The sequence below is a fragment of the Canis lupus genome, chromosome 5 (genome assembly GCF_011100685.1).
Source record: "Canis lupus familiaris isolate Mischka breed German Shepherd chromosome 5, alternate assembly UU_Cfam_GSD_1.0, whole genome shotgun sequence".
NCBI lineage: Eukaryota > Metazoa > Chordata > Mammalia > Carnivora > Canidae > Canis > Canis lupus.
In genome coordinates this window covers 50,392,187-50,414,293 of record NC_049226.1, presented here as the reverse complement: position 1 = coordinate 50,414,293, position 22,107 = coordinate 50,392,187, and the positions used below count along the sequence as shown (strand labels likewise).

At 34.0% G+C, this 22,107-nt stretch overlaps 1 protein-coding gene across 2 annotated transcripts in view; it reads left to right on the top strand.

The window, feature by feature from the left end:
• Window positions 1–22,107, top strand: part of HOOK1 (hook microtubule tethering protein 1) — a 65,610-nt gene that overhangs the window by 5,613 nt on the left and 37,890 nt on the right. For both annotated transcript variants that reach the window (XM_038537367.1, XM_038537368.1), the window contains exons 2-5: window positions 2,076–2,161; window positions 9,350–9,422; window positions 12,452–12,502; window positions 13,681–13,813. In XM_038537367.1, the coding sequence (XP_038393295.1) occupies window positions 2,076–2,161; window positions 9,350–9,422; window positions 12,452–12,502; window positions 13,681–13,813 (343 nt within the window). The remainder of the gene's footprint in view (window positions 1–2,075; window positions 2,162–9,349; window positions 9,423–12,451; window positions 12,503–13,680; window positions 13,814–22,107) is intronic.

Sequence of the window (22,107 nt, the reverse complement as noted above, 5' to 3'; positions counted from 1 at the left end):
TTGTGTGGTAGAAAGTATTCTACTGTTTCTTATTATGAGGGTGATACCATCAAGGGTAGGTCCAGGCTTCTTGTCATGGCCCTCCAGAGTCTTGACCCATGTTTATTTTCTTAGTCCCTTAGTTGTCACCCCTTCTCTTTCCTCTCTACACTGGAAATCTAGTAATACTGAGCTGTATGTGGCCCCAGAATACCATTTCTTTTATATATTTGTGCTCTTGTAATGTTCCTTTTTCCTGAAGCTTCCTTGTCTTGGACCTTTCTTTACTTAAGACATTCCGTTTGGCAATCATCCCTAAGGAGTCTTTCCTAAATACAAGCCCTAATTAAATTAGTTAACTCCCATCTATTTCAGAACAATTTGTGTGTATTGTAGTCAAGAGACTGGGAATGGCATTATCTAGAAATAATTTATATCTTTTTCTGCTCTCCTTAACTCTTTTTTTTTTAAAAGATTTTATGTTTTCATGAGAGACACAGAAAGAGAGGCAGAGACATAGGCAGAGGAAGAAGCAGGCTCCCTACAGGGAGCTTGATGCAGGACTCGACCCAGGACCCCAGGATCATGACCTCAACCAAAGGCACATGCTCAACCACTGAGCCACCCAGGCATCTCTCCTCTCCTTAACTCTTGATTGAAACTGCTTGAAGGTAGAAAACTGGTGGTTTTCCTTTGTAACCCCATCATATACTACAGTGCCCCCACATAGAGTAGGAGCTTGGTAAAGTATCTTTGTATGTGTACTTTGAAAGGAACTGTGTCTAGATTTATTTGTGTCATCTTTCCATGTTGTATTAGGATAATGGAGATAGATTTGCAGAATCTCAAAATAAGCAATCACTAAAGGTGAATCATGGGGAGAGATTTTTATCAGATTAAAATAGGTGGTAAACTAAGGAATTATATATAATTCAGTAGTAAAGGGGATGAATATGTTTAGGCAAAGAGAATCATAGTGTATTTAATTTGAAATGATTATGGGTTGAGATTAGATGTCTAGGAAGTATATAAACCATTGTATCTCTGTTACAATTCGCTTTTCAAAAATTCTTCTGTCTTGTATTACTTTATTAGAGAAAGATGCCACAGTTCCACTTCTCTCTCTTTTTAAAAAATGTATGTATGTATGTATTTGAGGGGGGAGAGGCAGAAGGAGAGGTAGAGAGAGTCTTAAGGTGATGCTGTGCTGAGTGTGGAGCCTGACGTGGCCTGTGCCACCCAGAACCCCCCGCACACTCTCTCTCTCTCTATCTTTTTTTTTTTTAAGATTTTATTTATTTATTCATGAGACACACAGAGAGAGAGCGAGAGAGAGAGAGAGAGAGAGAGAGAGAGTAGCAGGCTCCATGCAGGGACCCCGACATGGGACTCAATCCCTGGTCTCCAGGACCATACCCTAGGCTGAAGGTGGTGCTAAACCGCTGAGCCACTGGGCTGCCCACGCTTCTCTTTTTGATGTTTATGTGAATGTTTAAAAGTAGAGATTTGAAAAGAGTAATATCTAAAGCCAAACTAGATGTAGTGGGTGGGCCCTGGACCATTCATGCCCTGAGACTAATTGTTGAATGACAGGCTAAGGCTCTGCTTATTTCAGAGCCCACTGGTAATTTAAGTAGTTTTAGACTTGACATTTCTAGCCTTTGTTGTCTTACCACATGATGTGAGTGAAGTTTTAACTTGAAATAATAGGTTTTCCTAAAGCTCTTTCTGATGTTATTCTCCTAAAAATGAACACAATGCTTTCCATGAGGGTTTCAGAAATTCTAAAGTACTTCATACATTACATCAAGGCATTTCACTGTCTTAGGTACAATTTTTCATGATTTTAAGAATTGTTAAGTGTTTGCTTTTATAAAAATATTACATAGCCATAGAAACTTATTAATATAGTTTCATTTGTTTGGCACAGTCTGAATTTAAACAAGACAGGACAATTTTTAGTTATTTTTCTCTGTAGTGTTCATATATATATATATGTGTGTGTGTGTGTGTGTGTATGTTTTGGGGGGGAGGGTGGTAACACTACCCTGTAAGTATACAGAGGCAGTAAAGTCATTTGTTCTATGTCATTTTAGCTGCAGACATTCAATACAGCTGCACCCTGTCAAGATGTCAAACAGCTGACTAATGGAGTTGCCATGGCACAAGTTCTTCATCAAATGTAAGTAGTGGTCCAGACTGTTTTTGGAAGAATTATAAACCCAATACCAACGAAGAAAGCTTAGAGTCATTCTAAAAGTCACTGAAATTGTATCCTATGAAGTCCTGCCAGCCATATGGTACTAAGGCATTATTGCATCTGGAGAATTAAAACTTTTACTACCTGATTATTCCTTGCTTGTTCATAGAGATACATGTTAATTAAATGAGCAAACAAGTTTCTTACTATTTAAGAGATTTTAATTTTAAACTTGTTCTGGTCACATTCACAAGTTAAAATAACTTGAAAAGAAACAGCTTTGAAATGAATGGTATATTGTTTATAATGTTTTTTTTTTCAGTTATATTACTGCCACTGGAAGGTATCAATAATCTTATAATAATAAGATTATTATTTTAGAGATAACTGAAATATAAATACTGTCTTTGGAAAAAATATTAAATTTTAAAATCTATATTTGAATTGGAAGTATGACTTCTGTAACTCCACCAATAATAAAATGAAGTATGCATGAAATTTGAAGTCACAAATATTGGGAAATCTTAACTAATAATTCTATTTGGGGTAGGCCCATATTATATAGTATCAAAAGTGCTTAAGTCCATTATTTCCTAATTTTTGCCAAACATTGTGCAAGGATTATGATTATAACATCTGCAATATGAGGGGGATCCCTGGGTGGCTCAGTGGTTTAGCGCCTGCCTTCGGCCCAGGGTGTGATCCTGGAGTCCCGGAATCAAGTCCCACATCGGGCTCCCTGCATGGAGCCTGCTTCTCCCTCTGCCTATGTCTCTGCCTGCCTCTCTCTCTCTCTCTCTCTCTCTGTCTCTCGTGAATAAATAAATAAAATCTTAAAAAAAAATAACATCTGCAATATGAGCTCTACCCTTAGTAGGAACAAATGGAGCCAATTTATTGATAGCCACATTGATTTTGCTTACGTTTATGATAGCCTTTGTTGTCTGTCTATTCTGAAGCCAGAATCCTATCTCTGCCACTTGTGTTACAGCCAGAGATTATTGATTTAATTGTTGCCATTATTTTGTCAAGGTTTGTTGTGATTGGCATTGAAAACCCTGTAGAGGTTTCTGTAGATAGGTTTGCACCCTCACACAAACAACTTAAAAGTGTCAAAATTCTAGTTACTTGGAATCTTCAACATGATCTAATTTGAATAGACAGGTTTTATGGTTAACTCAAGATGAACACATTAAGAGACAAACGTAGTCATTCTAAAATATGCCTTCCTCCTCTGTTTCCTTAAAAAGGGATCTTAAACATTTCGTTATTTTATACTCTGATTAGTTTCAAAGTTATTTCATTGGTCAGATCCAAGCATTCTGGATATTGATTTGGGAAAATCCTCATTGTTTTTTGTCATTAGAATGTACACCTTGTCTTTTCTTATTGCATTATGTTGTGGGTATTAGTATAGATGCAGCTACGTTGTGGTTAGTATGGATTGTAAGGCTGGTGTGCATTCATTGACTTCAACGGTGCCATCCAAAGCTCTTATTTTTATGTGTCGTAGTGGCCCTGATACCTTTTATACTATATAACACAATGGAAGAGACCTGTTTTTACCATGGTGTGATACAATGACTCTTTAACTCCCTATACTTTAGCACTGTACCTAATATTTAGAGTAGGGTCGGTTCAAATTCAGTTAAACTCGGGGATCCCTGGGTGGCTCAGTGGTTTAGCGCCTGCCTTCGGCCCAAGGTGTGATCCAGGAGACCCAGGATCGAGTCCCATATCAGGTTCCCTGCATGGAGCCTGCTTCTCCCTCTGCCTGTGTCTCTGCCTCTCTCTCTGTGTCTGTCATGAATAAATAAATAAAATCTTAAAAAAAAAACAAAACATTCAGTTAAACTCTACAGACCCTTATCACCAACTCATTTTCTGTAATCTTTTGGATTTCGCTGTCACTGCTGGTCCTCTAGCTCTCTGATTTTCTTTTCTTTTTTGTTTTCTTTTTTGTCTCTTATTGTCTTCTAATAGCTTTTGTGCAAGAATAATATAATAGCCAACCAATCAGAAAGCTCTCTTTCTTCATAAAACTATGATTGACTTAAAACTGGATCAGAACCTCTTTTTTGCTGTTTGCCAGTTTTTGCATTTACTTAGCTGTCTAAGCCTCCTTATCATCTAAGGATTACTTTAATTTTTCTTTTTGAATCTGCTTCTTGTTTTGTAGCTTTACAGAAGTCTGGATCTGGAGAGTGAAACTTAGAAGCATACATTTCTCCCTAGTTGGATCAGTATATCGTATTCCTGCTAAAAGGGCACATTTTACCATATTTCATTGAACACTTCAAAGCACTTTGTATATGTTACAGTCTATCATGTATTGCATTGATTGCTATTGTGACTCATATTAAATCACATCAAAGTTGTTAGTGAAGATGAGAAGGGAAACTTTGCTTTCTAAGGAAGTAGCAACATTAAATGAATAGTTCTTTTATTATTTACCTGAGGCAAGTATGCTACAGAATAAGATCTAAGATCATAAAAATTAATGCCTGGAGCATCTGGATGGCACAATTGGTTAAGCATCTGACTCTTGATTTCAGCTCAGGTTGTGATCTCAGGGTTGTGAGAGCCAGCCCTGCATTGGGCTCCATGCTCCTAAATAGAGTCTATTTAAGATTGTCTCTCTCCCTCTCCTCTGCCCCTCTCTCCTGATGCATGTGCACGTGTGTACATGTGTGCGCTCTCTCTCTCTCTCTAAAATATATAAATCTTAAAAAAAAGAAAATCAAAGCCCAAACTGTATGACTTAGACATGGGAAGTCATAGACTTATTTCTAGGGTTCTACAAGTCCCTAATTATCTCTGGTCTGAATGCGTTATATATATCTATATATCTGTATATCTATCTTTTTAAAATATAGGTTGATATTTAAAAAACACATGGGGGAAAAGCTATAACTACAACTGTATTACTTTCCTAGGCTTACTATAACAAAGTACTACAGAATAGGTACAAAACAACAAAATTTTGTTCTTTCATAATTCTGGAGGCTAGAAGTCCTAAATCAAGGTATTGGCTGGGCTATGTTCTCTCCAAAGCCTGTAGGGGAGGATCATTCCTTCTTCCAGCTTCTGATGCCTTCCCCTACTCCCCATTCCTGGTTTATGGCAGCAAAGCTCCAGTCTCTGTCTCTGCCACATGGCTGTCTTCCCTCTGTGTCTTTGTGTCCTCCTCCTCTTAGAAGGACACCAGTCATACTGGATTGGGGCTTACCTGAATTATTTTGACCTCAATCTTAATTTGATTACATCTGGAGTAATTTCCAAATAAGGTCACAGTCACAGATATCAGGGGTTAGGAGATAAATGAACGAATATTTTTGGAGACACAATTCAGTGCACAACAACTATATTATAGCATGTGACTCTATAAAGTCCTCTAAAAGAAAGGCTTAATTTGGCCACTTTATGCAACAGATAACTTCTGTTTGTTTGTTTTTGCCTTTGACAAGACATTTTTGCTAGAGGAAAAAGAGTGAGATCAAGAGTATAGGAGCCCAGAGGCCTCAAGTACCACACACTCATTTGTTCACTCATTCATTCGGTAGATATTCGAGCATTTGAAATGATAAATCATGATAGCCATCATCTGAGTATTTCCTAAATTATAAGACATTGTTAGGTACCCTAAACATATGTTTATTTCATTTAATTCATACTGTTCTATGAGGTAGACATTCCTCAGTCTATCTGTGAAACAGAAGTTTATAGCAGTGAAATAACTTTTGTAAAGTCAAATAATGAGTTATTAGCAAAGCCAGGATTCGCATAGCTTTGGCCTGACTCTGACACCAGTGCTTGCAGTCAGCTGTAATCATTGAAATCTAGTATCTTGAACTTCTGATAGATTTTTTTTACTTTGGTGTTTTAATACATAAAAGTCCAGATGCACATGCCCAAAGAACAGCTCACAATCTGATGTTTTAAGTAAATAGACCTTTTGAGTATTCAAGAAGAGTGTCAGGATGTCTGTTGAACCAAAACAACTATGTCATGTATAGTAACCTGTAGGTGTTAATTACTGCATGTATTTAGTTGGTAAGACTATCGAAAACAAACACCATGGGTAGAGTTAGAAAATAATTTTATACGAATTCTCTCTTACCTTTTTAGAAAACAATTGGACCATATTTTGCTTCCTCAGTCTTGAGTCCTCTTATTTGGTGTCCCTTGAGATTCACTCAAGTTCTGGGAAATAGGAGAAAAGGAACTAATTGTTAGGGCCAAAAGTCTAGTTAAGACATGTAGATGTGGCAATGAAAAAAAAGTAAAAGAAGAATATGTCCAGAGAGTTTTGAGGTTGGATATCAAGTTTGATTGTGGGAAAGATTGACTGTCATTACAATTGTTTAAGAAGGATGAACTGTTTATAAGAAAGAAGTTAGTATTTCTCAGGGTATTATAGATTGAATGTTTGTATCCATTCTAAATATATATGTTGAAGCCCTAACCCCAGTGTAGCTATTTTGGAGCTTCTGAGAAGTAATTAAAGTTGAATAAGTTCATAAGACTGGGGCCCTGATCTGATAGGCTTATAAAAGAACATACATCAGAGAGCTCACTCACTTGGTACTCTTGGGAGTACCAAAAGTCATGTGAGCACACAGTGAGATGGCAGCTACCTACAAGCCTAGGGAAGAGATCTAAGAGTTAAACTTACCTTGCCAGCATCTTGATTTTGAACTTCCAGCTTTCAGAACTGTGGGAAATATCTGGTGTTGAAGCCACCCAGTTTGTGATGTTTTGTTTTAGAAATTTGAGCAGACTAAGACACAGGGCTGCAGTTGATTTGGAGTAGAAAGACAAAGAGGCACACAAGATAAAGGGACAAAAGCTAGAAGAGGTTATATTGAGATCCATTTTCTAATCATGTTATGATTATAGAATCATATGTCTCTTCACATACGATTCTTTAGGGTCAGTTAGTAGACTGGTTTAGTAATCAGGGTTCTCCAGAGAAAGAGAATCAATAAGATATAAATATATACAATAGGATGTGTATATACACACACATACACAGAGGAGAGAGCAATTTGTTTTTAGGAATTGGCTCACATGATTGTGGAGGCTGGCAAGTCCAAAAGTCACAGGTCAGGCCTGCAGGTCAGATTTTCAGAGAAAAGTTGATGTAGCTAGAGTTCACAAACCATCTATTGGCAGAATTCACTCTTTCTTGAGGGAGGCTATTCTTTTTCTTCAGGGCTTCAATGGATTGGCTGAGGCCCACCCACATTATGGAGGGTAATGTGTTTTACTTAAAAGTCTACTGATTTAAGTGTTAATATTTAAAAAAAAAAAAGATTTTATTTATTTATTCATGAGAGACACACACACACACACAGAGAGAGAGAGAGAGAGAGAGAGGCACAGGATCACACCCCAGGCCGAAGGTGGCGCTAAACCACTCCACTGAGCCACCGGGGCTGCCCTTAAGTGTTAATCTTATCTAAAAAATATTCTCATAGCCACATCCAAGCATGCTTAAGCAAGAAATGGGTAACTTCACCTAGCCAAGTTGATACATAAAATTAATCATCACAACTGGCTCACCTATTTTACTTAATCTGATGTCAAAAGAAAATGAATTTGTTTTGATGACAGTTTTGGTTCATTACTAAATAGATCAAACTTTTTAAGTAAATATTTGGTTATAAATACACCATTTATGCATTTGTAGCCAAATTATGTTGGTAATTGTAGCCTTAGCATCTGGGGAGAGTTGAATATAATCAACATTAATTTCCTCAAAAGAAAATGGCTACAGATTCCACATAGATGAATTAGATGGCAAAGTAATTTGTGGTTACCCCAGTAGGAAGTGATATCTTCTGTACTAGAGCATCTAAGGCAGAATGATTTCTGAAAAACTAAGCACCCTGTTTTAGTTTCAGCTTTATATTTTTAAATTCAGGCATTGGAAATGAATCCCTTTAATTGCTTCCCCCACTTTTGTTGGCTTATTTGTGAAGTACAAAATTTAGATGAGACTTGATGACCTCTGCTCGTACTATTATTCTGTTATTTTGCAGTGTTTGTGGAGTTAATATAGTTAATATAATTAATATAGTTAATATAATTAATACAGTTAATATAATTACTCTTATAACTCCTCAATTACCCTTACATTTCATACATTCTCCTTTGAGTATAGTTTTGTGCTTTTTTTCTTTCCTGCTTTAATAGCTATTTCCCTGAGAGTCATGGTAGTAAATTATTCATCTTTATATTAATCTTGCTCAATTCCTTACTCAGAGCAAGTATCCAAATATTTGTTTAGAATATATAGAATCTAGGGATGCCTGGGTGGCTCAGCCATTGAGTGTCTGCCTTTGGCTCAAGGCATGATCCCAGGGTCCTGGGATCGAGTCCCACGTCGGGCTCCCTGCATGGAGCCTCCTTCTCCTTCTGCCTGTGTCTGTGCTTCTCTCTGTGTGTGTGTCTTTCATGAATAAATAAATAAAATCATTAAAAATATATACATAGGATCTATTAACAGAGTTCACTATAGCCAAATGTTATTCTTTAAAACCTTACTAAATACATAAAAAAATCGATGTAGCAATTCTTTGTCTTGCCTTTCCATATTAATATGACTTGACTGTATAAGCTTAAAATGAAATTCGTCCTTGTAGACATCTCTTTACACTCATTCTACTCAATTACAATCAAGTAGATTTATTTTGGACTTTGCTGTGTACTAAGGTCACTTTGGGCAAATCTCTTATCTTCTCTCGTCCTCAGTTCCCTGAAGAGTAAGATTGAGTATAATCATAATCAATCCTTTGCCAATTACTATGATAATGAAATATTGCACTGTGGGGAAACCATCAAGCACAGTGCTTAATACAGAGTAGACACATTAGAATGTTAGTTTTTTTCTTTTTTTTCTTTTGTCCCCCTCTTTAGAATTGGGACTTTTACATCTTCTTGCTACCAGAGTGTCTAGTATGAGATATTTAGTAAATGTTTATTAAGTAATTTATAATGAGAAATTACAAAAGAAATTCTTAGGAATCACTAAAAATTCAGTGAGTTTGTTTAAATAATATTTACTTGTATTAAAGCTTTCAGATATAAAATAACCTAGTGATTTAATTTGGTACTTTCTATGTAACAGAAACGTTGTAATGTTTTGCATTTGTTTTTTTGTTTCAGTGATGTAGCTTGGTTCAATGAATCTTGGTTAAGCCGAATTAAAGAGGATATTGGTGACAACTGGAGAATAAAGGTATACAGAGCAAGTAGTAGAAGCATTTAATCCAAACAGTGATTTTAAAATTAATACTAAGATCAATTAAATCTTTCTTTAAAAATTAATCTTAAAATGCATTTTATTTTGCACAATTTGAGTTTTGACACATCTATGTTCTTCTGCAACTACCATTGTAATTAGATGTGGAACATTTCCATAATCCAAAACATGCACTTATGCCTCTTCCCAGTTAATCCTCACACTTGGCCCTGTGGATCTGCTTTCTGTTACTACAGATTTCTAGAGTCCATGTAAATGGAATTAGACATTGTATATTCTTTGTGTTTAGCATTTTTCACTCACTATGATGTTTTTAAGAATCATCCATGTTGCCTATATTAGGATTTCTTTCTGAATAGCATTTCATTACATTTATACACTACAATTTGCTTACCCACTCATCTATTGATGGATAGTAGAATTGTTTCTGTGTTTACCTACTTTGGGTAAAATTACAATGACATATATCTAATTTTTCTTGGGTAAATTCCTGAATATGATTGTATCCCATTGTCTAGGTGTATATTTAACCTTATAAGAAACTACCAGGCTGATTTTTTACTTCTTCTTAAGTCAGTTTTGTTGTGTCTTGTAGGGCATTTGTGTGTTTCATTTAGGTTGTCCACAATTTGTTGGCATACAGTCATTTTTGACTGTTATGTTGCTACTAATATGCTGATGGTTGTGATCTTCAGTGATGTATCCTCTTTCTTTACTGATGTTGGTAATTTATGTCTTTTGCCTTTTTTTTCCCTTGATAAGTTTGGCTTGACATTTTAAAATTTATTAATTTCTTTTTAAGAACTAGCTTTTGTTTTTTATTTTATAGATGTCCTCTCTGTATTATTTCCTTTTCTCTACTTACATATTCTCTTCTTTTTTCTTGTGTCTTAAGGTGGGAAATTATAAGTTTTGGCCTTTTATTTTCCTAATATGAAACATTGCCTTACACATCCCACACTGTTTGACAAATTGTGTTCCTATTTTCATTCAGTTCAAAATATTCGTTAATTTCAAATGTGGTTTCTTTTGATCCGTGGGTAGATTAGAAGTAGGTATTTTAAATTATAAATATTTGAGGATTTTCAGATACCTTTCTTGTTTTTATTGATATCTAATTTAATTCCATTTTTGCTTGAGAACATACTCTGTATGGAGAAATTCTTTCATATTTATTGAGACTTATTTTATGATCTAACATATAGTCTGTCTTGGTGAATGTTCCATGTGTACTTGAAAACATATTCTGCATTTGGATTATGTCAAATGTACTGATAATACTATTGCATCTTTTGTATCTTTATTGATTTTCTGTTTGATTATTCTATCAGTTATGGATGAGGAGTCTTTATATCTCTAACAATGATTATGGATTTGTTGATTTCTCCTTTCAGTTCTGTTAACTTTTAAATCATATAATTTGAATCCCTATTGTTTATATACACCAATTTTTAAATGTCTTCTTGATGAATGAATCTATTTATCATTATGAACGGCCTTTTGTTATCCCTGGCAATCCTTCTTCTGAAGTCTAATTTGTCTGATATTAATGTAACCACTCCAGTTTTATGATTGTTTTTTTTTTGTTTTGGTATATCTTTTTAAAAATTCTTTTAATCTATCTTTATATTAGGTCTTTCATGTAGACACCTAACAGTTGAGTCTTCCTTTTTTATCTAGAGACTATCTTTTTATTTTGTTCTTTAAGAAAAAAGAAGAAAATCTTCCATTTCTGTCCTTATATTCCTGTTGTCATTTAAATCCTTGAACATTTTGACATTAGCAGTTTTAACATTATATTGTCTTCTAATTCTTTCATCTCATTTCTTGGCCCATTTCTATTGACTGAGTTTTCTCCTTATTATCATCTGCATTTTCCTGTTTCTGCACATAAACAGTAGTTTTTTATTGGATGTTGGATAGTATGAATTTCATTGTTGAGTGCTGGCCTTTTTCTTTCCCTTTAAAGAGTGTTGAACTTTGTTCTTGCAGGCAGTTAAGATACTTGTGAATTGGTTTGATCCTTCCAAAGTTTTGGGTGTTAGGATACAGATGTAGAATTATCTTTCCTCTAGGGCTAGATTAGACCCACTACTATGATGTGACCTTTTTAGGGTCTTTAGTTAGTGCTTGTCAATGCAGCAGAGTCTCTTCATTCTGGCTGATGGGAATTTCAAAATTTCTGGCCCCATGTAACCTTGGGAATTGTTCGTCTTAAAGTTCCTTGGATTGTTTTTTTCCTTGGAAATTATTCTTGACTGGGAAAAAAATGGAAAAAAAAAGTGAAATTATTTTTGTTTAATCTCAATGAGCTTCACCCATTCACGTGCCAATTAATATGCAGCTAAAAGTTACAAACCACTGTGCAAATTTCTGGAGCATTTTCTCTCCATAGTGCTCACCTCTTTTCATTTGTCTGCCCTGCAAATTCTAACTACCATGACCTTCCTGAACTTCTGATGTCCATCTCCTCAACTCAGTGAGAACATCAGGCTTTGTTCAGTTTCTACCACACTATATACCATGGAATGAAAATTGCCTCCAGAGAGAAATCTTAGTCAGGCTCATCATTTTTGTCTTCCTTCTCTCAGAAATTAGAGTTCCATACTGTCCAGCATCTAAGGCTTGGAAAAATTGTTCTTGCATTTTGTCCTGCTGTCTGTTGTTTGTGGCAAGAGAATAAGTAGAAGCCCTGTTACTTGTGATTGGAGATGGACACGCTCATAGCTAAATCTTTAAAGTTGGTACTTCTCTTCATTGTAGCTCATTTTAAATAGAACCACCCTGGTTAGCCCGCAGAAGCATTTAGACACTTTTAATCAGATTCTGATTAAAGCTTTCATGTTTAAACAATATCATATACTTGTATTTATAAAACTCTAATATATGTATTTTGTTGTCATTGTTATGAAACCAGAGTTTGTGTTGTCTTTCACCTTAGCATAAATTTTTTCATTAGTAACATGAAATAATTTATTGAATTCTTACTCTTTTTTCCCCATTAGGCTAGTAATTTAAAGAAGGTACTTCAAGGAATTATGAGTTATTACAATGAGGTATGAAAAACATATGACTCTGTTTAAATACAAAATGCTATGTGATTATTACATTGACATCAGAAAATAACCTGGATTTTTGTTTATACATCTTACTAGAGTGTAATTCATAATTGGAATATATTGTTTTTTGGCATTTTCAGAACACGCTAATTTTGTGAACATGAACAGGCTTAAACTTAATATATTGATTTGTAAAATAATGTTGCTTCTATATTGATACTCTTGAAACATGTTATTTTCTCCAAGAGAATTACTGTCATCTCTCTATATGATTTGATTTTATGCAATGCTATAGACTATAATTAAATTAAAGTATTTCCTGTGTCAAGCTTTATTTTGACATTTCTTCTCAATGCAAACAGCCTCAGAAGTATGCATGCTGTGAAATTATGCTTTTGTGCAAGTAAATTGGGAAAAATGCAAAATGAAAGTAGTTTTAAAATCAGTTTAGATAGTATACTATTCAAGTAGGTTTTTTCTTAGTACCATAGCAAGTTCTCTAGTAGGATTATTTGTTGCAAGAAAGCTTTTTGGTTATATTTGAAAATTTTTAGTGTGGTCTTGCCATTGAAAGATTTGGTTTCTATTTTTTAAAGTTGTCACATATTTATACTTCTGGTTGTTATCCAAATAATTTTAAGACTGAAATTTTTCAACCTATTAATGCCTCAAACTATTTTGGAGTTTTTTTTTTTTCTAATGCTGAAGACTTAATGAGCTGAAAAAAAAAATGATAAGCCCAAAAAGATTAATCCATTAGATTTGTTACATTTCCTGTTCATTTGTAAGTATGATGGTTTATCTTGTGGTTTTCTACCAATCAGTCATGCATCAAAATTTTATGCATATCCTTCAGCGTAACATAAATCTGTTTATTTTTGGAAAGGCATAAGTTTTGTCATAATAGATACATCTAAAGGTTTCTTAATCCCACTGACAGTGGGATTAAAGGGTATTTGATGTAAAACCATTTTAGTTGTTGGTTAGTCAAAATTTTGGGATGCTGCTTGAGCTTTGCTAACTGGTTTTAGTCAACAGTTATGGATTTATCAATTTGTTAATTTACCCAAGTCATTTCAAGATCCTGTTTATAATTTCCTTGTCATAATTAAATGTAATAAATTTTTTGTAGCCTACATAAAAGAGTGATCTAATTTATTGTCTCAATTCTGCAGTTTTTGGGGCAACAAATTTCTGAAGAACTTATCCCTGATTTAAACCAAATAACTGAGAGTTCAGATTCTGTGGAGCTTGGGAGGTTGCTCCAGCTTATTTTAGGTTGTGCAGTCAATTGTGAAAAGAAGCAAGGTAAGTGAATTTCAGTCAATTCAAAGTCAATTTGGGGATATTTACTCTCTAAAAACACCTACATTGTATAGAAAATACCATAAAAATTTACTATTACGTCTTGGCACAACGCACCTGGAAAGGTAACCCAGGAGACCTTAAGTCTAATCCAGTTCTGCCATTAAAAAGCTACAAATCTTAACCAGCCTATTTGTACCTGGATTTGTACCTATTTAATTTAGCACCTGTACAGTGGCTAAATTTTTCAACCTATTAATGCCTCAAACTATTTTGGAGCTTTTTTTAATGCCAAGAAAACTTTTAATGAGCTAAAAAGAAAAAAAAAGATAAGGCCAGGAAAGATTAATCCATTAGATTTGTTAGATTTCCTATTCATTTGTACAGTGGCTAAATTAAATATATTTTAGTTTAATTAACTTACTATATTCAGTGCTTAGACTTAGTGGAAATTCAGTAAAAATTGTACCTGATTTATTTTGTTTCACGTGTAAGATGCACACTTAGGTTGATTTAGGTTTTTATAAATAAATATGCAGATATTAAATTATAATCCAAGCTTCTTCAGATAATATTCTGCTCTTTTTAGAAGAATGACTGTCTAGTGTATCCTCCAGTTAAGCAGTCTGGAATTGGTATTTTACAGTGATATATACAAACACAGTGATCCATAGACTAATGAGTACAAAAAGACCATTTTTGTTTGCATGTAGTGACTAAATTGATGAACTGAACAGACCAAGACTTACTTCCCTCAGGGCCTGCATCAGTCTGGGTGGTGAGATTTCTAGTGCTGATGTTTTTTGTATGATTTGTCCAAACTTACCGTACATCACCTTTATAAGAATATGTTGGGTGCTTAAGTTTGTACAATACTTTAAGCCAGGACCTTAGAAGACAAATTCAGTATTATCTAAATAATGAAGTAAGAATATGAGACAGGTTAAATTCAGTAAGAAAAAATTCAGGAAGAAGAAAAATAAAATACATGAAATTAATTGCTTATTAATAAAAAAAGAAAAAGAATTGGGTATCAGAAAACTTTGGTATTAGTCTGTCTTTATCATCAATTAGCTATATTTTTCCAGGGCAAGTGAGTGTTTCTCCATAGGTTTTTATTTTTCACTTAGAGATAATGTCAAAGATCTATATATTGGGATTTTTCACAAAATTTGCTCATGGAAAACTTCCGTACATGTTTAATTACAAATTGACAAATAGCAATTAATTTATAAATCTAGAAATTCTCTGTTATTCTTATTTTTTATTTGATTAATAAAACTTTTCTGTTATTTCTTTTTATTTGACTAATACTTTATTTCAATTATTGGTTGTTTATAATATCTTTTTGCTTAATTTTAGCACATTTGGTAGGGTTTTTTTTTTTTAAGTATAATTGACATTCAATTTTATATTAGTTTTAGGTATACAACATATTGATTTGACGATTCTATACATTACTCAGTGCTCACCAAGATAGGTGTAGTCCCCATCTATCACCATACAATGTCATTGCAATATTATTTACTATATTTCCTATGCTCTACTTTTCATCACTATGACTTTATAACTGGGAGTTTGTACCTCTTAATCCCTTTTATCTGTTTAACCCATCCTTCCACTCACCCCTTCTCTGATGACCACCAGCTTGTTCTCTATATTTAAGAGTCTGTTTTGTTCTGTTCTGTTTTGTTTTGTTTTAGATTTCACAAGTAAGTGAACATATTGTGTTTGTCTTTATCTGATTTACCTCACTTGTCATTATACCTTTTAGGTCCATCCATGTTATTGAAAATGGCAGATCTCATTCTTTTTTATGGCTAAGTAATATTCCATCATATGTTTACATACATGTAATATTTCTATGGTGTGTATATATACATACAGGTATATATTCCATTGTATGTATGTGTGTATGCACATATATGTGTATATATACATTTGTATGCACTACATCTTCATCTGTTGACAGACATTTGGTTTGCTTTCATATTTTGGCTATTTAAATAATGCTACAATAAACACAGGAGTGCATATATCTTTTTAAATTAGTGTTTTGGTTTTCTTTGGGTAAATACTCAGAGGTAGAATTACTGGATTATATGGTATTTCTCTATCTGTGTTTTTTAGAAACCTCCTTCCATATTGTCTACTACAGTGGCTGCACCAATTTATATCCCAATCAACAGCACACGAGTGTTCCTTTTTCTCCATATCCTCGCCAACACTTGTTGCTTCTTGTGTTTTTTATTTTAGCCATTCTTACTGGTGTGAGGTGATACCTCTTGTGGTTTTGATTTATATTTCCATGGTGATTAGTAATGTTGATAATCTTTTCATGTATCTGATGGCCATTTTTATTTATTCTCTGGGAAAATGTCTAGGGCCTCTGCTCATTCTTTAATGAGATTTTTTGTGTTTTTGGTGTTGAGTTGTAGAAGTTCTTTATATATTTTGTATATTAACCCTTTATTGGATATATCACTTGCAAATATCTTCTCCTGTTCAGTAAGTTCCTTTTTGTTTTGTTGATGGTTTCCTTTGCTATTTTTGTATTGTCTCTGTAGTTTATTTTGTCGTATGTTTCCCTTGCTGAAGAGACATATCCATAAATATGTTGCTAAGGCTGATGTCCAAGAGATTACTGCCTCTGGTTTTTGTTAGTTGTGATTTTAGGTCTCACCTTTAGGTCTTCAATCCATTTTGAGTTTATTTTTGTGTAATGTGTAAGGAAGGAGTCCAGCTTCATTGTTTTGCCTGTAGCTATCCAGTTTTCCCAGCATTATTTATTGAAGAGACTGTCTTTGCTCCATTGTATATTCTTGTCTCCTTTGTCATAGATTAATTTGACCATATAAGTGTGGGTTTATTCTAGGCTTTGTATCCTGTGGCATTGATCTATGTGTCTGTTGTTAAGCCAGTACCAGACTATTCTGATTACTAGATCTTTGTAGTACTATCTTGAAATCTGGGATTCTGATACCTCCAGCCTTGTTCTTTCTCGAGATTGCTTTGGATACTCAAGGTTTGTTGTGGTTCTATAGAGTTTTAGGATAACTTGTTCTACTTCTGTGAAAAATGCTGTTAGTATTTTGATAGGGATTGCAGTGAATCTGTAGATGACTTTGGATATTATGGACATTTTAACAGTATTCTTTCAGTCTGTGAGCCTGGTATACCTATTTGTGTCAGCTTCAGTTTCTTTCATCAATTTCTTAAAGATTTCAGAGTATAAGTCTTTCACTTCCTTGGTTAAATTTATTCCTAGATATTTTATTTTGGTGCCATTTTAATAGGATTGTTTTCTTAGTATCTGTTTCTGCTACTTCATTATTGGTAGATAGAGACACAACAGATTTCTGTATATTAATTTTGTATCCTGCAACTTTACTGAATTCACATATTAGTTCTAATAGTTTTTTGGTATAGTTGTTTTCTATATAAAGTAGTATGTCGGGATCCCTGGGTGGCGCAGCGGTTTGGCGCCTGCCTTTGGCCCAGGGCGCGATCCTGGAGACCCGGGATCGAATCCCACATCAGGCTACCGGTGCATGGAGCCTGCTTCTCCCTCTGCCTTTGTCTCTGGCGCTCTCTGTCTCCCAGTCTTTCATGAATAAATAAATAAATAAAATCTTAAAAAAAAAAATAAAAATAAAGTAGTATGTCATCTGCAAATAGTAACAGTTTAACTTCTTCCTTACGACTTTGGGTGCCTTTTATTTCCTTTCTTGTCTGCTTGTTACAGTGAGGATTTCCAGTACTATGTCAAAAAAAGTTGTGAGGATGGAAATCCTTATCTTGATATTGATCTTGAGGAAAAGCCTTCAGTTTTATACCATTAAGTATGATGTAACTTGCGGAATTTTTAGATATGTCCTATATTATGTTGAAATATGTTCCCCCTAACTTATTTTGTTAAGGGTTTTTAACCATGAATGAATATTGTACTTTGTCAAATGCTTTTCTGCATCTATTGAGATGATCACATGGTTTTTATTCTTCTTATTGATATATCACATTGATCGATTTGTGAATATTGAACCACCTTTGCATCCTTGGAATTAATCTCACTTGATCATGGTGAATGATCCTTTTAATGTGTTATTGAATGCAGTTTGGTAATATTTTGTTGAAGATTTTTGAATCTGGGATAATCAGAGATATTGATTCTTAATTTTCTTTTTTTGTAGTGTCTCTATCTGGTTTTGATATCAAGGTTATGCTGGCCTCATAGAATGAATTTGCAAGTTTCCTTCTTCTATTTTTTGGAACAGTTTGATAAGAATAGGCATTAACTATTCTCTAAATGTTTGGTAGAATTTACCTGTGAATCCAGCTGTTCCTGGATATTTGTTTATTGGGAGTTATTTTTTATTACTGATTCAATTTCATTACTTGTAATAGGTCTGCTTAAATTTTCTATTTCTTCCTGATTCCATTTTGGAAAATTATATGTTTCCAGGAATTTATCCATTTCTTGTAGATTGTCCAGTTTGTTGGCATATAATTTTTCAAAATAGTTTCCTGCAATTCTTTGTATTTTTGTGATGTCAGTTACTATTTCTCCTTCTTTATTTCTGATTTTGAATTGCCTCTTTTTTCTTTTTTCTTTTTTTTTTTTTCTGAAACTGGTTAAAGGTTTATCAATTTTATCTTTTTAAATAATCAGCTCTTGGTTTCATTGATCTTTTCTATGGTTTTTTAGTTTCATTTATTTTCACTTGAATCTTTATTATTTCTGCTCTTCCACTAACTTTGGCCTTTGTTTGTTCTTACTTTCCTAAAACTCCTTTTGAGATTTTTCTGGTTTCTTGAGGATAGGCTTGGTTCACTATAAACTTCCCTCTTAGAACTGCCTTTGCTGCATCCCAGAGGTTTTGGACTGTTGTGTTTTCATTTCCATTTGTCTTCATGTATTTTTTTATTTCCTCTGATTTCTTTGTTAACCTGTTGGTTGTTTAGTTGCATGTTGTTTAGCCTACTTATATGTCTGTTCTTTTCCAGTTCTTTTTTTGTATTTGATTTCTAGTTTCATACTGTCTTAGTTGGAAAAGATGCTTGATATGACTTCCATTTTCTTAAATTTATTGAGGCTTGTTTTGTGGCCTAACATGATCTATCCTATAGAATGTTCCATGGGCAATTGAAAAGATTGTGTATTCTGCTGTTTTGAATGGTATGTTCTGCATATACCTGTTAGGTTCATCTGATTGAATGTATCATTCGAAGCCACTATTTCCTTGTAGATTTTCTGTCTCAGTGTTCTATCCAATGATGTAAATTTTTTGTCTTCTGCTATTACTGTCAATTCCTCCCTTTATGGCTCTTATTATTTTCTTTATGTATTTAGGTAGCTCCTGTGTTGAGTGCAGAGATACTGACAGTTGTTACATCCTTTTGTTGGAGTGACCTCTTTAATATTATGTGGTACCCTTCTCTGTCTCTTGCCACAGTCTTTGTTTTAAAGTCTATTTTCTCTGATAGAAGTATTGCTATCCTGGCTTTTTTTCCTTCTTCTATTTTCATGGAGTATTTTTTTTTTTCTATCCCTTTACTTTCAGTCTATTTGTGTCTGTAGGTTTGAAGTGAGTTTCTTGTAGGTTCATACAGGTGTAGCATATAGATTGGTCTTGTTATTTTTATCCATTACATCATCATAGGTCTTCTGATTGGAGTATCTGGTCCATTTACATTTAAAGTAATTATTGATAAGTAATATACTTATTGTCATTTTATTGTTTTCTGGTTGTGTTTGTAGTTCTGTTCCTTTTTTTTTTCTCTTGCTCTCTTCCCTTGTGGCTTGATGCTTTTCCATAGGATTATGGTTGAATTCTTTCTTCTTTATTTTTTTTGTATATCTGGTATAGGTTTTTGATTTTTGGTTGCCATTGAGTTGATCTATAACATTCTGCATAGGAATTTATATTAATTTGATGGTTGCTTAAGTTCTGAGAGCACTAAATTTAGACTCCCTTCTCCACTCCCTTCTCCACATTTTATGTATATGATGTCATATTTTACATCTTTTTGTTTTTTTGTATCCTTTGATTAATTTTTGTACATATAAATGATTTTACTACTTTTGTGTTTTAACTTCCATAATAGCTTTATAAGTGATTAATCTACTGCCCTTATGTTTGCTTTTATCTGTGAAATTTTTTCCCTTCATAACTTTACTTCTGGTTATGTCCTTTTGTTTCCCACTTAAAGAATTCCCTTTAGCATTTCTTGTAAGGTTAGTTTAATGATAATGAATTCGCTTAACTTTTGTTTGGGAAACTGTTTATCTCTCTTTCAATTCTCAGTGATAACCTTGTTGGGTAGAGTATTCTTAGTTCTTTCCTTTTGGCACTTTGAATATATCATGCCATTCTCTTCTAACCTACAAAATTTCTGCTAAAAAATCAGCTGATAGACTTGTGGAGTTGCCCTTTTATATAATGTTTTTATTTTTTATTTTATTTTTATTTTTTGCTGCTTTTAAAATTCTCTATCATTATGCTTTTTTGGGGAGAAGAGGCAATACATTCTTCTTCTTCTTTTTTTTTTTATTAGTTTAGATGTAGAATTTAGTGATTCATCAGTTGCATATAACACCCAGTGCTCATTACATGAAGTGCTCTCCTTAATGCCTCCCCTGCCCCCAGCAACCCTCACATCTTCCCTCCTCCATGTTTGTCAATTTTAATCATCTTTTTTCGAAGAACCAACTTTTAGCTTTGACTCTATTTGTACTATTTAGTATCTATTCTTTTTATCTCATTTCATCTATTTTCTTGTGAATTAATCAGTTCTTCCTATTATAGATTATAATTAGATATTTTAAGCTGTAATTTCTCCCTAAGTTGATTTTGTTTCCTTCCATGAACTTTAACATTATTTTCATGATTTAATTCCAAGCATTATTTAGCAATTTTGTCCTCAGAATTTTAAAAGGAAATTCAGTTTCCACATATTTAAATAAAACTAGTAAATACAAAATAGTTTCATTGTCACTATTAAAAACATCAGTGTTACTTAATTGGATTTCTTCTTGGAGGTATGTGGGCAATTTTTAGAAGTGAGCAAGTAAAGAAAATCTTGCAGTAAATTAATTAAAACTTAAAAACAAAACACATACAAAATGTAAAACAGTTTACACATCTTTATACTTTGTAATGAGAGTTGATTCCAGAATGATTCCAAGGTATTGCAGTAACCTCAGTCTTGAAAGAATGAACTTCTTTGGTTAAATAAGTATTCTGTTTATCTTGATGGAAGAAAATATAATTTTTTGAAGGCTTTAGCAGTCTTATAACACTCCATTATCCAGAAAATCCAGTTAAAGTAAAACATTGCATTGCTTGTACATTCTCTACTTAATTCTTCTGCTGGGCAGCCTGGGTGACTCAGCGTTTAGCACCACCTTCAGCCCAGGGCGTGATCCTGGAGACCCGGGATGAAATCCCACATTGGGCTCCCTGCGTGGAGCCTGCTTCTCCCTCTGCCTGTGTCTCTGCTTCTCTCTTTCCCTGTGTCTCTCATGAATAAATAAATGGACTCTTTAAAAAAAAAATTCTTCTGCTTTCCCACCCACTCCCCACTTAGTGGTCAGTTGCATACCAGAATCTATCAGAATCTTTGTCCAGTCTTGGCTTTACGAATGAAAGATTGAGAGAACTTTCAGAAGTTTTCTAGAAGAATCATTAAAACAATAAAAGTATTTGAAAATTATGTGATGGGGTTTTTTTTTGAAATTTAGAAATTTTTGGAAATTGTTTTAGCTGAAGAACATATAGTTGAGGTGGATTATGAAAATATATGGAACACTTTTTCTTATGGTTCCTCATTTCTTATTGGGACAGAATCAACTTACTGCCTCTGTGTTTGTGGTAAGGCATAAATATCTCCTTGAGATGAGATGTGATGAATGTTGAGTGTGTGTTTACAGGAAGTCCCTTCTTTAAAAAGCCCTCCTGAGGGAACCCTGGGTGGCGCAGCGGTTTGGCGCCTGCCTTTGGCCCAGGGCGCGATCCTGGAGACCCGGGATCGAGTCCCACGTCGGGCTCCCGGTGCATGGAGCCTGCTTCTCCCTCTGCCTATGTCTCTGCCTCTCTCTCTCTCTCTGTGTAACTATCATAAATAAATAAAAATTAAAAAAAAATTCTAAAAAAAAAGCCCTCCTGAAATGAGCTAAGTAGGTGATAAAATGTGACTTTTTAGGCTGGAGATTTTAGGAATTCATTTAATATTTATGGATTCATCCTAGAATACTGAATATTTAACAACAGGGAAGAAATTGTCATAATTGTTTTAAG